This window comes from Lampetra planeri, chromosome 47, assembly GCF_965212315.1.
Source record: "Lampetra planeri chromosome 47, kcLamPlan1.2.h2, whole genome shotgun sequence".
In the NCBI taxonomy this organism is placed as follows: Eukaryota; Metazoa; Chordata; class Hyperoartia; order Petromyzontiformes; family Petromyzontidae; genus Lampetra; species Lampetra planeri.
Window position 1 is genome coordinate 4,064,822 of NC_136153.1, and position 13,565 is coordinate 4,078,386.

A 13,565-nucleotide genomic window follows, 5' to 3' on the forward strand; every position below is an offset into this window, starting at 1 on the left:
GTAAAACTCTCCAGTAGCAGTGGGTCATCCAGAAGAGACCGTAGTGCAACGCGTAACGACCCAAATGCCTCCAGATCCACAAACTACGAAGGAGGAGACATCGCAGCGCCACACTACTCCGCTTGCTGCTCCTGCTGCTGCCGCGGTTGTCTGGGCTTTGACCACCACGAGTGTGACATTGCAGTGGGTGCTCTGCATCTACATCAGCCATATGAAGAAGTACGACGAGACATACGTGTTGTTGTCTGACACGCGTGTTTTCTCTCGGGTTTTTGCAGCGCTACTCTGCCCATTGCATCGTCGTCTCTTTCTCTCTCTCTCTCGATGATTCTGCTGCGTACTTTGAAATCTCGACCGGGGGGTATTATCCGGCCGAGCGATGACGCTGTCGTGGACATAATGCATCTGCGTGCGCAAGCGTTGCCAGTACAGTGCAGCTATTTGCGTGACAGACGAAAAAGGGGCTCTTACGTAATTCCCAGCCAGTGCCATTCAACTCTCCAGCACCCCACCCACCCACGTGCCCCCCCACCCACCCACCCACGTGCCCTCCACCCACCCACGTGCCCCCCCACCCACCCACGTGCCCCCCACCCACCCACGTGCCCCCTCGCCCCCCACCCACCCACGTGCCCCCCACCCACCCACGTGCCCCCCACCCACCCACGTGCCCCCCACCCACCCACGTGCCCCCTCGCCCCCCACCCACCCACGTGCCCCCCACCCACCCACGTGCCCCCCACCCACCCACGTGCCCCCCACTCACCCACGTGCTTCCTCGCCCCCCACCCACCCACGTGCCCCCCATCCACCCACGTGCCCCCCACCCACCCACGTGCCCCCCACCCACCCACATGCCCCCTCGCCTCCCACCCACCCACGTGCCCCCCACCCACCCACGTGCCCCCCCACCCACCCACGTGCCCCCCCACCCACCCACGTGCCCCCCACCCACCCACGTGCCCCCCACCCACCCCCCCCACCACTCGTTCCTTCCAATGTAACCTCGTCGCATTGCCACTGCAACGCGCGCATGCCGCAGCGGCGGCGTCGTCGATTTGGGGCACTGAAATTGCAGCGCAGAGGTCGGCACGCACGGGTCGATCTCCCGTTGCGGCAGTGCAGAAAAAAGTTTTTGGCTCTTTCTTGCAGAGGCAATTGCTCGCGCACGCTGTAAGAAATTGTCTCGAGTAATTTCTCTGACTGGACTGACAAATTCACATTCTTGTGATGTAGATATTTTTGTCATTATGACTTCATCATCATCAGCATCACCTTCGTCGTCAGCCATGATCAATCCACTGCTGGATGAAGGCCTCCCCCAAACCACTGTCCACCCACCCCTCTTTCAGCACGTGCCTGCCCACGAGGAGGTGGTATTAATATCGCCAGCGCGTTCGGCACGTGGCAGTGAATTCTATATTTCGATGATTGCGTTTCGATGAGTATTTGCGAGAGCTGGACTCTGCTAAGAGTGCGAGAGCACGTGCGGCCATTGTTGTATATCCACTGCTGGATGGCTGCCCCCCCCCCACTTCCACTCCTATTAGAGTCGTCGGGGGGGGGGGGTATTTCACCATACTTCACCACGCTGGTCAGTGCGAGTTTAATGTGATTGGGGAGCGGTGGCGCAGTGGTTAGCGACCTGCGCTTCGAACAACGGCCACGCGAGTTCGATTTCCCGCTCACGGCCACCAACATCGGTGACGATTATCTGCGCCGGCGCTGGGCCTCCCCTAGGTCGACTCGGCCTCAAATGAGTACCTGGGTGCGATGCGTAAACATCGCCACTCGGGAGACAAAGGCGGCCGGCCGTGGTGCTGGCCACCCACCCCTTCGTGTGGAGTGTTGGCCTTCGTAGGTGTTCGCTAACAGCACTTGCCCCAACAGTACGGTCAGGCTATATGGGGATCTTTGTTTTTTTTAGTTTTTTTATAACAACGACCGCTGTTCACCACTTCGCCACGGCGCTTGTGCCAGGCTAGGTGCACTTTTGAGGCCACGTGAAGTGTCGGAAGAAGGCCCGCTGGCAGCAGGTCACGGGACAGACCCACCAGGTCGACTGATGGAGATGACTGACCACCAACTGTGCTCCAAACTCGCTGCGTTTTCGCCGCCCATTTGCACACGCGCACACGTGTGCATCGCTGGACATGTTTACCACGGGCGTGATGGTTGAGGGTTATTTTAGCAAAGCAATACATCTTAATGTGCAAACGAGCCTGAATTGGACTTAATTAGCCCATAGGTAACCCGCCCACGACCCAAAGTGGCAACTCCGGAGCACGATTTAATAACATCAAGTGCGTGTGTACTACGCTCATAATGGGCGAATGCAATGTTAGGGTGGCGCGATGTGTAAAACGACAACACGAAGTTAATTGTAACAAATGTCACACCAGCCTCAACTCGCAGCAACGCACTGCCATTCGCATGCACGACAATTGCCTGGGAACTAAAAATATTTGCCCCTCGTGACTGCTGGCGGAAACGGCCTTCAACTGCAGGGAGCTCTGGCGATAAGATGATTGTTTGTTTTTTAAAATTGGGTACAATTGTAAACAATAGCCATATCTCAGACGTGAGTCCGTGTCTCGTCGGCTTACTAAATTGGGTTCACTGAAACTCAAAGACTCGGTCCTCTAGAAGGAGCGTGGGTGAAGTCAGGAGATGTCACGTGTGTGTATGTGTGTGTTCGGCATTGTGAAGGCCCAAAGACCAGAATCGGTGATCTCGCCGACAATGTCTTCATCGCAGAGTTCCATATGCGGACAGCTAAGTGAAGGGAGCTTTTGTCCAGAGAGCAGTGTTCCTGGAACTGGACAAGGGCATCTTTTATACGGGGGTGAAAGACGTGGAAATGTGTAATCAGAGAACACCGCCTTGTTCAGTTACACGTATATTTATGATGAAGAAAGTCCGCCGACTCGCTGATAACTTAACGAGTAACCACGATAGACTATATACACTTGGCTAACTTAAATAGCTCTATTCTGGGACAACACAATTCTAGCCTTCCAAGGCTGCAAGGTGCCCAACTCCAGGATGATGAAGACCATCCGCAATTCCCCCACAACAGCAGCCCAGAGCCCAGAGGTCGCAACCGGGTACCCGAAACCCGTACCCTGGTGCGGCCGGGTACGGGTACGGGTAGGCCGTGAGTCACTGGTGAGTAACCGTTTGTCACTCATTTCGGGTAGGATACGGGTAGGGAACGGGTACCCGCAACCGGCTGGGTACGGGTACGGGTACCCATTTGCAACCCTGGTGCGGCCGGGTACGGGTAAGGAATCAAAACCCGTTTGCGACCTCTGCCAGAGCCCCACGCCTGCCCCCGTGTCTGTCTCTGCCCTTATTACAATTCACGACCGTTGGGTCCGCGTGCTTCCCCTCACGTGACCCTGTCAACCGCTTAGTCCCATCAATCATTATTAACGACCAATTGGGTACCGCATTGCCCTAACGTGACCCCCTTCAGTTCGCGGCACGTTAATTAGTAACCATGGCCACGGGGAGTACGACTGCCCCTGCATCACCCCGTACTGTCCTTACGAAGGCTCAGTCCCAGCAGTAGCCACAGCCGTACCAACCTTAACAAAAAAAACTCCTCTTCAGGGGCCTACCCTGGCTCCTCCCCCCCTCAACCAGTATACTGTATATACAAGGTCGGGTCTCTTGGGATTTCTCTTTACTTGATACAGCAATCGTGCTGTGATTGTTCCACCTGAAGACGGAAGCTTGTGTTGCCTCCGAAACGTCGTGGTTTTTTTAATTTCATTTCTATTATTACTTTTATTAATTTTTAATTAAATTGTTTTACCTACGTGACTTTACCGAAACAACCTAAGAGTATTAATCATTGCAGTCACGAAAGCTTCAAATCTAGAATTATTTCGTTGAGGATTGCTTTATCACGTTGATTTAGACGTCACGGAACAACTTTATAGACTGTTTTGTTAATGAGGTAAGGGCCCACTAAGCTGTTGCATAACTCGTTTTGCAGAAGCGACCTGGCCACGAATCATAGCTCAACGAAGTGGCTTGTCGTCATGGTGTGGAAATGAGCAGCACGTTGATTCTAAATGTGGAGGGAAATATCGGAGGACCCGGAGAAAAATGCACGTGCGAAAATGAAAACTCCAAATTTCCAGCAGGTATCAGGGTCGGGATCGAACCCACGACCTCCTGTATACCAGGCGAGGTAGTTAACATCTCCTAGCCACCGTGATGATGAGAGAGAGACACACAAATTCCAAATACACAGCAGGCGTCAGGGTTGGGATTAAACCCACGACCAACTGCATACCAGGCGAGGTAGATAACATCTAGCCACCGTGATGATGATGAGAGACACGCAAACTCCAAATATACAGCAGGCGTCAGGGTCGGGATTTAACCAACGACCTCCTGTATACCAGGCGAGGTAGTTAACATCTGCCAGTCACCGTGGCACCCTAAGACAAGGTGGGATTCGGTCCCACGCTATACCCCACTGCACAGGGTGGTCCAGATGTCTTGTGATCCCCAATTGATTGACCCCTAATATGTGTTTTTATTCCTTTGAACATTCATTTCTGTTTAAAGTAAACATTTCTGTAAAAAATATGAATACTCTTTGGTTCTTTCGGTAAAGTCACGTAGGTATAAAATTTTAGGACGGATTCCTGTGGTGACGAAAGCTTCAAATGAAGATTGAAAAAATATGAAGTTTTTAGAGCATTAAATGGGGGGTCACAAGACATCTGGACCACGTGTACCACAACCTGCCGATCGACGCATTACTTCCGCTGGGTGGACGGAGCTTGATGGTTTAATAATTAATCTGTACCACGCTGTCTCGAACCGCTCGAGATGACTGGATGATATTTACAGGTGCCCGTGTACAGAGAGATGGAGAGATGCCGTACGAAATGACTATGGAGGAATTATTGATGAATCTAAAATGTATTGAAAGCCCTCCTCTCTTCAAGATACGGAGGCTATCCCGTTATTGACAATATGCTGTTGAGAACGATGTCTAAGGGTGGGGGGGGGGTCAGCATTAGAAATCAGTGGGATATTTGTAAATGTATCTGCGTGTTATCATTCCCTGGGCAGGGGGAGGTGGGATTTAAGTCATTTAACCATACTTCACCACGCTGCTCAGTGCGGATTGGTGAATAATTTAGTGGGACCCAGGACTCGCTTCGGAAATCACTCACCACCACTCATTTATGGCGATCGTGTTAGGCGTGGCCCGGGAATCCAACTCAGGTGAGCGGCTCAGCTCCCGCACTAACCGCCTAACCACTGCGCCACCGCTCCACCGCAAACTGCGCCGCATACAGGCCACGGAATTAAACACATTCCAATGCCAGCACGTAATTGTTAATTGCTCGGCATGCCCCGGGTCTGTGTGTGTGTGTGCGTGGCAGTGACTCACGCGTTTTGGCTAATAGGGCCCTGGCTGCTCTAAATTCACCAGCGGGCAGAGCTATTAGCCGGCGCGTTAGCGCCGATGAGCTCCAATTCCGCCGACGCCTTGACGCGTGGCCACTTCTCGTTGACGCGTAAAAGCGCGCGGTCAGTCCACTGCTGGATGAGTTGGAGGGCCCCTCCGCACGCCGCGCGGGTCGCTCCGTGAGCGGCTATTTGACCCCGAAATACGTTGCAGCATCGCCGGTTCTCACCGTAGGGTCGGTGAGGGCTATGATGGATCTACGTGGGAGCATAGAAGTAGAGTACAATGGATGTTTCTGGCGATGTTCTCCGATTGCCCCAATAACACGTAGCGCCGTGACCTCTATGACCCCTGTTATGCACGGTTGAAAAAAAAGCAAACTAAAATATATCAACGAGAAAAAATAAGAACAGCAACTACGGTCATCGTCCGAAACGTCACCTATCATTATACCAAAAAAAAACATACTTAATAAGTTCTAATTCTTGGTTTGACGTGTTGACCTTCTGCAGCTGTGCAGTTATAATTCGCGTGGACGCGTAACGTCGTCGCGTTCATAAAGCAATGCGCAGGCAGCAGCATCGTCAGCGGCTGCGGCGGCGGTGGTGGTGGTGATAATAGCAGCTGAGTCGGTTGGCGGGCGTCAGCACAATACAATGCATAATCACCGGGCGTGCCCGCTTGCCTATTGTGGCTTTGTGTGACGGCACAAAGCTCCTCCGCACTCCACGCACACACCTCGACACCGTTGGCGCAAACGCGCGCTTACGAAATTCACACCTTTGGCCATGATCGGCGAGCACCCATCACGGAGGCCCTCGTCCTTCGAGACGAGGAAGAGGGCGTCGACAGGGCCGGTGTGGTGCAGTGTGGCCGGCTGATCGGCCACCTTGGTCTCCCCCAGCGTCAGGCTGTTTCAACCCTACGGATGTAAGAAGGCCAGGCTGCTTTATTAACACTGAAGCCCTGACAAACGTTTTATTTTTATGTTATAAAAGTGGTACGTTTCGATGTTCTTTGGGGCTTTCGTTGAAGCCACGTGGGTAGAAAAAATTATCAAAATCACGACGTTTCGATCGCAACACAATCGTCTTCCGGTGAAAAAAGAGGACATTTAGCTTTGAAAGTCGCGCATGAGTTCGCGTGTGTTTAACCCCGCCGTGTACATCCGTGGGGTTGGTCAGTGTGCAGTCCACTCACGATGGATGGGAACGGAGAAGGGACATGGGGAAGGGAAGAGAGAAGAGGAGGATTGGGAAAAGGAATGGAGAGGCGGGAGCGTAGGGTCAGGAGAGGTGAGGATGTTTATTTTATGTGAGGATATTTATTTGACTTTTATTCATTTGAACCCATCTACGTGACTTTACCGAAAGACCCAAAGAATAGGAAGAGGATACATCAGGGCCTCGACGCTGCAGCTGCTGCACGGAGCCGCGTCTGTTTTCACAGGGGGCGGAGTGGAGGGATTCAGAGTGGCGGTTGGCTACACCTGAGTCACGTGATTTACGGGGAGGGTTCAGCTGATTTAGCTATTTATCGATGTTTGCACGGTCGCGCAGGATACCCATTCGTATCGAGATCGATGACGGCCTGCGTAGGGCGGGGGTACAGGCCCCCCCCCCGCTTCCGACGCACGGACGGCATCGGCGCTTAAAGCATCGTCACCATTGGCAGCTGTGCACGGCGCCTCGGGCAGGTGACGCTGGGGCGGATGAGCGAGGGGACATCGCCCGCTCGACTGCAATTCGCCGCCGCGGGGGGGGGGGGAACGCAGCTCGTGCTCTGGGCCTGGTATTGAGGGTCACGCTCGCGACGAAAGCAGAAGTCGACACTGGAACGGAGGGGGGGGGGGACGCCAGATTTTGCACGTGGGTTTTGTGACCCTGGATGGATGAGTCGTCGTCATCAACATCATTGAAATATCTAGATTGAAAACGTATTTCCTTCGAACAGCTTTTTGTTTTATAGTGCATTGTCCTTCCTCCAAATCGCACGGTTGGCTACGTACGGTGCGAACGAAGTTGAACGTGAATTCGTCAGCATCGGCAGATCGCCCGTGGTTTGGACGAATCTCCGTTACTCGCCGCCGCTGATGCTACATGCAGTCGTGGATACTCAGTTCAGGCTGATTCGACCTAGGGGAGCTTTTGACGTCACTCACCACCAATGTTAGAAATGGCCGGGAATCGAACTCACGTTTGCTGGATTCTAAGAGCCGTGCGCTAAACACCGCTCCACCATGGCCTGTGATTAACCCGCGGTCGTAGGAGCTACGCAAGTTGCAAATCATGGATTGTGTCATTTCACATCAATCCTCTACAGAGACATTCATTGCCCCCACCATCACCTCGCCCGACCGGCCTTCACAGTTTAAGTGCTGGAGAATTTCCCGGCACACTCGCGCGGATGAACTCTCCCTCGTAAACTCCCCGGGGCCATCTGTCTCCCACGTGCTAACGCGGAATTCCATTCATTTTACACAACTGTTTGCAACTGTCAACTCAACAGAAAACCGAGAGGAAATTTCCATAACCTGCACGCCCCTCCTCCCCCGTACCCCCTCCTACACCCCCATAAGATGAGCATGGTGAACATTTTTGATCGTGCTTTTTTGGCTGTTTGCACCGAGATCAAATGTCACAGGTTGCACGCACGTCATCATTAATGCCATATAGGCCTCGTGGTTTTTCCTTGCGGTCACAGTGAGCCCTGGATCAGCTCTGTAAGAAATTGGCTCGAGTAATTTCTCTGACTGGTGGACTGACAAATTAACATTCTTGCGATGTAGATATTTTTGTCATTATGACTTCATCATCATCATCAGCAGCATCACCTTCGTCGTCAGCCATGATCAATCCACTGCTGGATGAAGGCCTCCCCCAAACCGCTGTCCACCCACCTCTCACCCAGGACGTGCCTGCCCACGAGCTGATTTCAATGCTTACGGGAATGCTCACCCCGTCAAATAATAATTTACGCATTCAATGCGAGCGGAATCGTGTGAGGATGATTCTGCCTGTGCCGCAATCCAACAACGACAAGAGCAAACGATCAAAAGAGCAAATTTTAAAGTTGCTCTCTTTGGCTGTTGAGTCAATTCCATGAAGAAAACTATGACGCCATGGAAGAGAGGACCTCCTTCACACCGTGCCAGTTGTGGTGGCCTCAACTGACCATACTTCACGCTGGTTCGGAGCGGGTTCATGAAAGCCGGGGGGAGGGCGGGGGGGAATGGATGTTGGGACATAGAGGTTTGGTACAATAAGTGAATTGGCCGCACCGCACTCTGACGACAACGTGTCGCCTACAGCAGCCGACAACATCAGAGTGCAGCGCCACATTAAATACGCACTACAATGACAAGAGTTTAAAGCGATTTGAAGCATGTTTTATTTTTTTTGGGAGGAGGGGGCAGAGCTTTGTGACGTCATATTTGAAGGGGGGGTCTGACTTTTTGTGACGGCGTGTGACGAGGGGGGGGGGTCAAAAATCGTCAAAAATCGCGTGACGTCATTTATGGACGGCCCCTAAACTCCACCACCCGCTACCCCACCACGACCCCAGACCTCCCCCAGAGCCCCCCAGAGCCCCCGGCTCGGGCTCTGCGCAATGTCAATTGCTCAATGAAGCATAAACTGCGCAATTGCAGACAGGCTTTGGTGTCAACACTGGCGAGAGAGGGGGGAGGGAGCAACACTTCCCGAAAATGAACGCGAGTAAATAAATAATGGGCGACGTTTCGGGCAATGGTGCTTTTTCATGCGCTGAGTTGTTGTGTATGTGATTCGTGCTTTATGGCTCATGCACCCAATTGCAGCATATCAGAATACAACACGCTGATGTACACAACACACGATATACACAGCACTATGTACACAACACAGATATACACAGCGCTATGTACACAACACAGATATACACAACGCACGGTATACACAACGCACAATATACACAACACACGCTATACACTACACATTATATACACAGCACTATGTACACAACACGTGTTTGCTGCGGTGGTAGTTGTTCGAGTCTGATGCTACGAGGTGTATGCTGTGGGTCGGGTAAATAGTGGGGGGTGGAGGTGGGAGGAGGGAGAGTGGGGGGGGGCTGGAGGGGAGGGTGTAGGGGGATGCAGGGGAGGGGTGGGGGGATGAAGGGGAGGGGTGGGAGGGGGTGTGGAAAGGGGGGAGGGGTGGGGGCAATGAAGGGGAAGGGGGGACTGAAGAAGGGGAGGGGTGGGGGGGATGAAGGGGAGGGGTGGGGGGATGAAGGGGAGGGGTGGGAGGAGGAGGAGGGGGCTGAGGGAGGGGCGGGGTGTGTAGGGGGATGAAGGGGAGGGGTAGAAGGAGGCGTGGCCTAATTTGTCCCTTTAATCTTGGGGGGCAACCATCGGCCCCCTCCACCCCGCGCAGTGTCGTCACCACGAGGGAGGAGGAGCGAGCGAGCGAGCGCGCAGCTATTTAAAGGGACGGCCGCTGCCGCAGCTGCTGCATCTTCCGAGCGGCGCGCGTGTTCACACCTCCGTCTACGCTTGTCCTTTTTCCACACACCAACCGCATCCGTGCCGTGCCGTGCCGTCACCGCAGGTCGAGTTCCAATGGCCGCAGCGAGTGAGCAGCAGTCCCGGCGTTTCAGCGTGCTGGGCTGGGAGCAGGTGGAGCGTCTGGACGCCGTGCTGGACCAGAAGGTTCCCATTCACGGCAGGGGGAACTTTCCCACGCTCGAGGTATGGCGGCAGTACACACACACTACCTACTGTACACACACACTGTATACTGTACACACACTGTCTACTGTACACACACTGTCTACTGTACACACACTACCTACTGTACACGCACTACCTACTGTACACACACTACCTACTGTACACGCACTACCTACTGTACACACACTACCTACTGTACACACACTACCTACTGTACACACACTACCTACTGTACACACGCACACTACCCACTGTACACACGCACACTACCCACTGTACACACGCACACTACCCACTGTACACACGCACACTGTCTACTGTACACACGCACACTGTCTACTGTACACACGCACTACCTACTGTACACACGTTACTTGTACACCAACCTAGCACTTGCCCTAACATTCTGTTGGCCTACACAGGGGAGCTCTGTATTTGTTTCCCCACGTGGTCTAGACTCTCTAGAGAACGCGTCGGTGTGTGATGCATGTGGTGCAGTGTGATGCATGTGGTGCAGTGTGTGATGCATGCGGTGTGTGATGCATGCGGTGTGTGATGCATGCGGTGTGTGATGCATGTGGTGCAGTGTGATGCATGTGGTGCAGTGTGTGATGCATGTGGTGCAGTGTTTGATGCATGCGGTGTGTGATGCATGTGGTGCGGTGCGTAAACATCGCCGCTGGGGAGACAAAGGCGGTCGGGCGTGGTGCTGGCCACCCACCCCCTCGTGTGCCGCGCCGGCCTTCATAGGTGCTCGCTGACAGCACTTGCCCCAACAGTCTGTCGAGGCTACACGGGGGATCTTTGTCTTTGTTCCGGTGTGATCATGCGTGCGTGTGTGTGTATGCGTGTCTGTCTTCCCCTACGTGACCTAAACAATTCCCTATCTGAATCTGCATCTCTTCCTCCGACTCGTGTGACGCTAATTGCGAAGGGGTCATCAGCGGCGCTTGCAGCGCACCCTACGACTTTGTCTCGTGCGTGTGGGCAGCGCTGTGGCCACGAGCTTCAATACCAATGTCGAGCTCTGCCAGCCACGACGAGAGAGGAGAGAGGGCTTCAGGAGAGAGTTGTTGCGCCTGCCTCGAACTACAGCGGTGTTGCTGTGTGCCGTTTAACTTTATGATTAAAAACGAATTCTTACGATTGATCACGGGGCGAATTGCTTACTCGGTACCAACACGCAGAGAGAGAGAGACATTTAATCGTGGTGTTGGTGGCAGCATTCGACGCGCACGCATTACGACACTCTAGCCTGCAACAGGCACGGATGGATATCACCACCCCTCCCACCCCCGTCGTTGCGAAATCTCGTTTCATCCCATCTAGCGCATCCACCATGGATTGTGCAGGGCAATGGGGATGTTGCTGACATTTTCACCACCGGCGCAATCCGCTGTTGTGTTGGGGCACGCAACCCGGGCAGAGGGAACTCGCCTGTTATCATCAGCTGGCAGGCCTGCGGCAAAGTTTTGAAAGTGCAAAGGCATGCGGCATTGCATCTCAACCAAACTATTCAATTTAATTTTTCCAGGTAAGGCCCCATCTGAGGTTTCTAGCTCTTTTTCACAAGAGACCTGGCCCACAGATTGATAGCGACGTGGCTTAATCGCGCGGACATTGATAGCAGCCAAATACTCTGAACACGTGGTTGAGTCTTCTCAATGTGGAGGGGAAAAACCGGAGGACCTGGAGAAAAATCCACGCGACCACGGGCAGAGAGAGAGAGACACGCAAACTCCAAATATACAGGCTGAGGGTCGGGATCGAACCCACGGCCTCCTGACTGCCGGGCAATTTGGTCAACATTTAATTCTGTTAAACGAAATATATTTTTCAAGTAAACAGAAATGAATATACTAAGAAAAACAATGCTAGGGACCAATTAATGGGGGGTCACAAGACCTCTGCCCCACCATGTTCAATGCATTACAATGTAGACTGTGTAGCAACTTTAATGTGAGCACATCTCTCGATGCTGGACATAAACAGTGGGCCTACGCTATGTTTTTTTATGGAGAGAGAAGGGGGACAGTTGCTGATAGGTTTTATAATCCAGGCAGCTATTTCGCTGTGAGTCTGTGGGTCTCTGTGCGACTCTTATGGATCTGCTGTATGAGAGTATGTGGGTCCCTGTGCGAGTCTGGATCTACATGTGATTCTATGGCTGTCTTAAGTGAGTCCATGGATCTGTTGTGTGAGTGTAAGTGTGAGTCTGTCTTCTTTTTGTGAGTTTATATAAAATACAGTGTATTATACGCAGCATATAAATGCAACTGCGTCTCAAGACACTGTACATAAAGAGTGCTGCAAGTTTATTTTCATAACCGAGGGAGAGGTCCAGTCAGCCACGAGCAGAGAGATACAAACAAATTAACCCGTAAAAACAACGTTTTTACTATAAATCCTTTATATGCGTGGCATTATTCATTTCTGTTTTCCTTGAGTAAGAGTTTCATTTGTATCACATTGGTATTTTAAATTAAATATAAAAAAAAAATTCCTAAAAAGTGGAAAATTTTGGAAAGAAATTTTCACGAAAATAAATTGTCACGCACAACGAGTCTGTGTGCAAAATGTCAGCTCGATTGGATCACGGGAAGTGGGTTAAAAAAGGACCGAAAGATTTGCACGGTCGTAAGCGCGCAAGCAAGCAAACTTATTATGAAGGATTTAAAAATGGGACGTCGTGAGTCTGGATTTGAGCAGGGTCAGGGATTCAACAGCACGGATCGCTAGGGAAATGGAGTTCCAGGTTAGGAGGGCAGCAGACGAGAATGATCGATCTCCCCCCCACCCACTGATCGATTGCTCCTTTATTTGTCCAGGGTGGGAACCCGTCGAGACCCCGAGTATCTTTTTACCAGGGGTGACATGGCACAATGCAAGCAGCAGATTTTTGAGGTCGGAAAGTCTTGGCGGTGTTTACCGATCGCAGGGTAAAGGGCTAAAGGTGCAGTCCTGCAATTGCTTGCTCACGTCACTGCTGGCGGAAGGGGCGTCCTGTTAGAGGAAACGGGAAGCGTCCCCCCCCCCCCCCCCCTCTCTTAAGAAGCTATTTGGCCTCCTATTCCGAGCCGGCCAGTCGTATCGCAAGAGGTGGGAGTGCCCACACTTTACCCCACCACATGTGACCTGCGGGTCAACTTAACTGTGGGTGGACACATTTATACGGCTGCTGGGTGGACAGAGGTGCTGGAGGGGAGGGGGGGGAGATTTATTAATCATGCACCGATGTTTCAACCGCCGTGCCGGGAGATCGAATCAAACCAGCGACCTCTAGATTGCAGGTCCATCTTGCTGACCGCTACACCACCGTCACCGTGGCAGCGTCCAATCGCTGAGTGTCCCACGGGGCCTTTTAAAGTCTCGCCACGTGGTGTTCTCTACGGTAATCGTGTTGTAAAAGAACTA

At 52.6% G+C, this 13,565-nt stretch overlaps 1 protein-coding gene across 1 annotated transcript in view; it reads left to right on the top strand.

The window, feature by feature from the left end:
• Window positions 1–13,565, top strand: part of LOC144733520 (terminal nucleotidyltransferase 5C-like) — a 46,174-nt gene that overhangs the window by 12,377 nt on the left and 20,232 nt on the right. Inside the window, exon 2 of the mRNA XM_078615453.1 lies at window positions 10,030–10,169. Coding sequence (XP_078471579.1) covers window positions 10,041–10,169 — 129 coding nt within the window. The 5' untranslated portion in view covers window positions 10,030–10,040. The remainder of the gene's footprint in view (window positions 1–10,029; window positions 10,170–13,565) is intronic.